The 6,014-nt window shown below is 35.9% G+C and overlaps 1 protein-coding gene across 2 annotated transcripts; it reads right to left on the bottom strand.

Annotated features, from left to right (window-relative positions):
- Window positions 1–713: 713 nt before the first annotated feature.
- On the bottom strand, window positions 714–5,741 carry LOC149211663 (monooxygenase 2-like). Of its 2 annotated transcripts, XM_089391563.1 has the most exons (7): window positions 5,302–5,741; window positions 3,605–3,751; window positions 3,446–3,511; window positions 2,439–2,498; window positions 2,148–2,319; window positions 1,631–1,859; window positions 714–1,404 (listed from the first exon to the last, which is right to left on the bottom strand). In XM_089391563.1, exons 1-7 carry the CDS (start codon window positions 5,394–5,396, stop codon window positions 866–868), a joined length of 1,308 nt encoding a protein of 435 aa, XP_089247689.1. In that variant the 5' UTR covers window positions 5,397–5,741; the 3' UTR covers window positions 714–865. The 2 variants fall into 2 exon arrangements, with proteins under 2 accessions (XP_089247689.1, XP_089247690.1); XM_089391564.1 differs by lacking the exon at window positions 2,439–2,498 and having other exon boundaries at window positions 5,302–5,740.
- Between the last annotated feature and the right edge of the window lie 273 nt (window positions 5,742–6,014).

Raw genomic sequence — 6,014 nt, 5'->3', positions numbered from 1 at the left:
ATATGTTTTAACAATGGGTTCATTCATTTTTCTGTTATTTGTAACAATGGTGTAATAATAGGATATAGAGGACCATTATTAGGTGAGAGCATGATATGTTTTAACAATGGGTTCATTCATTGTTCAGTTATTTGTAAGCTTATTAATAAATAAGAGTTCAGATTTCAGATTTATGATTTCAAATATAAGCAACATTATAGAGTTCACTATTCATGAATAAGGAACTCTATCTTAAAAATATGGATCCAAATTTTTTAATCTAATTGAAACCTGGATTCTTTAACCCTTCCCTAGTTGCCTTCAATCAATTTCATTTTCATTAGGATTTCAAAGTATGGTCTAAATACCATAAGAAGGAACCTTGAATCGTCAAAGTATATCTGAACTGTAACGTATGAGGTCCATATCCAGTATCTTTCTCAATCATCAATACTCCTAGTTAATTATATATTTTATATTTTTTGTCATCTTATTGAATGAGTTTTTTAGGTTTTTACAAGTTCACATTTAAAAAAACCAGTGCTTATGGCCTGGATGCAAATCTAACAACTTGTGTATGCTGGACACTGTTATGTCTGCAAATAGTAAAGGTCATTTAATCTGTTGTGCAGATTATTTTTGCTCGTTGTACTTTACTAATATTTACATAGGTGACCAGATAACTAATATATACATAGCTGACCAGATTTTAATATAGAGATTAGATAGTATCAAGGAAAAAAATTGAATCTATTTTTGTCTTAGTCTTAGTAGACCTTAGCCTCAATAGACAAGTATCAACCAATTCTGTTCATCTGAAATTGCCATGTTTATTGGTGAGGCATCCAGCATGGAAGTAGTAGACAATTAGTGATAATGGAGATTATTAGGAAGGATTACATGAAGAGAGTGTTCCACAGTCAAAGTCTGCATGATTCAAAAAAAATTGGGACAACCTGCTAGACAAAACCTTCTCTCGCAAGAATCTTGTTATAAAACCCCCAGATCCTTGTTGCAATAATCCTGTTATATATGCTCCACTTATCAGCCAAAATGCTCTCCATCTCCTTTGCTCCACATATTTCTTCAATGCTTCTTCAATTATTTTCTCTTCTTTTGGACAATTCATGATTGCCATTGCTTCTCCCAAGCACCTTCCAAGAACCACTGCATCCTCAAGTGAAGAACAACCACCTTGTCCTAAGTCTGGAGTCATAGGATGCATTGCATCCCCTGCAACACACACATTACCCTTACATAGTTTTCCAAATAAAACTGCCCATGGCCATCTCAAGCTGAGATGAGTTAATGTTAAAGTGTCCATTTGAGTTTTGTTTACTACGTCCAGAACATCCTCTGGATAATCTCCAAGTATTTCCAATGCTTTTTCCAATATACCCTTTGGATCACGTCCAATATCTGAATCTGTAACGCATCCAATTAGTTATGTATTATATTTTTGTCATTTGTTTTCAAATAGTTCACATGGCTTGTGACTGCTATTTGATGATGACCGTGTCAAGCTAATCAATTCAAAGGCAATGTAGTTGTTCAAAATTATCGGAAAGGAATATAATAGAAGCTTTCAATAACTTTTAAGAATCTACTTTTAAGGTTGGTGATTATATCAAATGTTGATGGAGTATTATACCACAAGGAAGTGAAGTCCCGGCTATGAACCAGAAAACATCCTTCTCATTACACGGAACAACACCTGCCTGCAAATGTTCTCCCATAAATCGCAGCATCTTTGGCCCAAACTTATGTCCTTCAGGGTACGTTGCCAATCCCCTAATGCCAGATCTCCCAGTGAGACTAGGGGCTTGAAGCCCCAGCGAATGAGCCACTACGGAATGTACTCCATCACAACCTATCAGTACCTGTGAGTAGAAACACATTCCAAATGGTTGAGGCCAACATCACACCATAGAAGATAGATTTAATGATCGAACTTGAATGAACCGAACCCCGTAGTTTTGTCACAAATACAAAATGAAGTGCTTCTGCGTGAGAAAACCCACTGCAGAGGTTCCCATCTGATAGAAACCAATGCACATGGGTTATTAAAATTACCTTTGTTTAGCAAGGGGAGATTCAATTTATCATTGCATTTACACCAAGTTTCATTACATTTAATGTGGATTAGAAGTTTGGATTTCAGAATCTACCTTAGCTCTGATAAGTGCTCCTTCTTCCAGGTTTACTGTCGTTAAAGAAGAGTTTGTAGATTGTTGAATGGAAACAACTTTAGCGTTGAATCTGATTGTTCCTGGAGCCAATTCTTTTGCAAGGGTTTCAAGAAGCAAACGCCTTTTCACACACCGAACTTCATGATTCCCTCTGGCAGATAGGAAAAGTACTCAAGGAAAAGTTCTTAGCATCACAAAGCATGTGAAAGAATAAAGAAATTATCTCGATGTCCACAAATGACCAAAATAGATAATGGAAATATAAAGTACCTCATGTCATAGTGGCAATGAGGGAGAGCAGGATTGCAGATTCTGGGACTATTCTGGCATCTGACAAACACGAGTGAGGTCAAACAATTTACTTTGCTCATGTTTGTAAGATTCTGAAATATTCCCAGAATCTGCAATGGAGTTAAGTCTAGCTAAGAGTGCCAAAGGAATCTCCTAAATGCAAAAATGAGTAGGAACAAAAATAAAGAATAAAAACAGGTAAACAAGTAAATATTAGGCAAAGAGGCAACAGGATAAGCATTAATCTGAACCAGAGAAGCAAGGGCATTAATCTGAAAGAACCAACAACCCTAACATGAGAGGCATTTAAGATGAGAGGGAGTGGGTAACAAAATGCGCAAATCAGGAAAAACATCCAATATAATTGAGAGTATTTTTGTTTTTCAAAAGTAGAAGCTTGAGGTACCGTCTAGAGGCAAAACAAAAAACTACCTGATATCAGTCTGGAACTGAGAATATTTTTCTCCTGTCCTAGCATGCTGTTTTTGGGTACCAGGTTCCACAGATCTAACTGTGATTGCAAAGGATGTTAAGAATATTGTGCCCAATAACAAGGGGCTTCTTATGATTCTGAATTTTTGGTTGGACTTAGGGTTCAGACAAGCATATGACACTGATAGGTGTCCATATTCTAGCATGGCATCAACCTTTTGCTATGGCAGGCTCCTCTAGTTTTCCCTACTGGTCATTTTGATCTTGAAAATATTGAAATGCAGATGGACATTTTTGTACCTATCCACTGGTTGCACCTATATCAACCCTCTGTAAAAAGTAGAACTAGAAACCCATTATTCTAAACTCTGCATGCGATGAGATCAGTCGTGTGTTGGGAATTGTGCTCTTAATGTTTCAACGATCAAATCCTGAATCCAGGAGGGCAGAAATTATAAGATGATGTGTTTTTACAATTGCTGTATCTATGTTTTCTATGGTCTTGAATGCTTTTTGAGAAATTTATTAGCCAAGAGTTATGTTGGCATACTTACAATTTACAAGAGCCAGTGTATGAGAGCTGCTTGGTAAATCCTGAAGGGAAGGAAGTCACTTGTGCCCTGCAAGTTGGCAGACAAGAAGCTAAATTATTGTTGGAAGGGCTGTTGGAGGTAAAGTACAGAGGATCAAATTGAGTGATGCTATGGCCATACCCCTGTATCTGTAGATGCTTCAGGCGGAGAGAATCTGCAACACCGAGAACATCGAGCGCCCTCCAAGCATTGGTCATTAGAGCCAATGCAGTGCCTGTGGTTCGTAAAGAGTCTGCTCGCTCTAACACCAAGCTCTTCAAACCAACTCTGCACAAGGTCATTACAAATGTGACAAATCAGCAATCATATGAATGAGGACCCCTAATGAAGACGCAATGTTTGGCAGTCAATATGACCACAATAAGTACTAGTTCAAACAATTTTCAGAATCCTGCTTTTGAAATATTAACCAAACAGGAGCCGGAAAAATTAACCTTCACCTAATGGGATAGTTGGATATGCAGAGGCATGGAACAAAAATGAAGTTGAAATTTAACAAACGAAAGAAAAAAAAACACTCTGTTACACTGTCACTATCTCGTTCATTGTCCAACATCAAAACCAAAGTTACTATTACCAGGCTTAGCAATGTCCAAGGGTAAGCCGTGATTTCTGAGTGGCAGTTGTCTTGAGGGTATATATATATATATATATGAGAAAGAGAAAAAATCTATGAATATGAAAACCTACAATATCAATATAAATGCAAATTTTCAATATTAATTGATTTCAAAGTACATGATGGTACTGCATACTGCAAAATTCCATAAGACTTTGGACATTTGACAAGTCTGCTATTTGTCTGCTGCGAAATCTGGCCAGGAAAACAGGCAAAATAAATGTTTTTGGTTTGTTTTTTCTGTGTGTTTTATAGGCATGATGCTTCGTTGAGTCGATCTGATTCACTTGTGTTGGTCTTGCAAGTCTGAACCATATTTCCGAGTCAAATTGCGACTATGACTTGGATGAGCTGATTTGGCTTGGCTTTCTGAAAGAACAGAGATGAACTCCGGTGTTAACAAAGAAACTAAGAAACCAGTAACACCGATCGAACTGTTTCTAAAAGATTTATATGCAAAACTGTCACTCAGACCTCTCAAGCCACAGCGAACACATGGAGCTCAACCTATTTGCAAATATGGATCTTAACCGAAACTTGGGTGGTCAGCAAGGTATCCAGGTCACTGACTATTTATTCCTATGTGAAGATGGAGCTGTTGCAATCAAGAAAGACTGCTGAAGGAGATAAAATTCATAGGCATGGATTTTAACCAAAACACCAAGCTGGAGAACACCGGAGTGCTTGGAACCCATAACCTTTTATCTGTAGATATAAATTGTTAACAAAAATATCAGAACAGGGTATCCTGCAGAAACCCACCTTATTCCCTATTCATTCATGTATATGGAATTATCACAATCAATAAAGATAGCTTGGTATTAAGTTTAGATAATGAGCTTTGCCATCTCAAAAACTAAATTATGAATGGAAAGTGGAATAGGTATTTCACATCAATTATATCAAGGATTTAGGAACTCTGGTAGTAATATCAGAGATTTTAAACGCTGATTATTTTCATGAAGCCATTGACCTATACCAGCTAAATGGATACGAAGTTGCAGGGAAATGAACACTAAATAATGGAAAGTGGAACAGTTATTTCACATCAATTATATCAAGGATTTAGGAACTCTATAGTAATATCAGAGATTTTAAAGGAAAAATCATTACTGATTATTTTCATGAAGCCATTAACCTATACCAGCTAAATGGATACAAAGTTGCAGGGAAATGAACACAAGAAGAAATTAAGTACCTCTGAAGGGCAACTGCAGTGGCAAGCCCTGCAATTCCACCACCCACAATTACTATGCCTTCACATTGGTCATTGCTAATGCTGCTGCTGCCCATCTTCCTACCTCCTCGAACTTCAATCCAGTAGGGTGTTTGAAAGGTGGTTATGAGTAGGGCTCAGGAAGTGGTGTGATATACTATATAAGAAATAAATCAGGCTTCAAGCTATCATATATATGACAAGTTACTGTTAAGGAATAAAAGCAGACGGAAAATGGGTTTGCAAAAATTCAGTGATCTATAACTGGATTTGAATCACAGCAAGAAGTAGCAAAAGTAGTAAGTAATGATCTGGGAGAATACAAAGGAAGTGAAATTTTGTTTGTTCAGAGTATCCTCTGATGACTTTAAGTCAAGACACGATCTTTTAGAATCTAAGCACCGCCTTGGTTTTGTTTATGGGCTCCAATGCATTTATATAGAATTGCATTCATACATAGTAGTCTATTATTAGGGAAAATAGTATAAATTAGAGCGATATATTAATTAATTAATTAATTATATATACTATATATATAAAGAAGGGATACTATATATATAAAGATACATTTTATATATATTTTTAATTATTAAAATAATAATAATTTAATTTTTGACATATATAATTTAGGATGAAAAATATATATATTTTTACTCATTAAATTTATTTAAATTATATAAAATAATATATTACTT

The sequence above is a fragment of the Pinus tabuliformis genome, chromosome 1_1, assembly GCF_031772625.1.
Source record: "Pinus tabuliformis cultivar Carrire ecotype Pingquan chromosome 1_1, CPIR1, whole genome shotgun sequence".
Taxonomy (NCBI): domain Eukaryota; kingdom Viridiplantae; phylum Streptophyta; class Pinopsida; order Pinales; family Pinaceae; genus Pinus; species Pinus tabuliformis.
This window is presented reverse-complemented; position numbering and strand designations above follow the sequence as displayed.

Coding starts and splice junctions, on each gene's coding strand:
- LOC149211663 (XM_089391563.1), bottom strand. CDS start 5,396: ATGGGCAGCAGCAGCATTAGCAATGACCAATGTGAAGGCATAGTAATT. Junction 3,752..5,301: donor ACTGCAGTTGCCCTTCAGAG/GTACTTAATTTC, acceptor GACCTTGTGCAG/AGTTGGTTTGAAGAGCTTGG. Junction 1,405..1,630: donor CGGGACTTCACTTCCTTGTG/GTATAATACTCC, acceptor GATGCGTTACAG/ATTCAGATATTGGACGTGAT.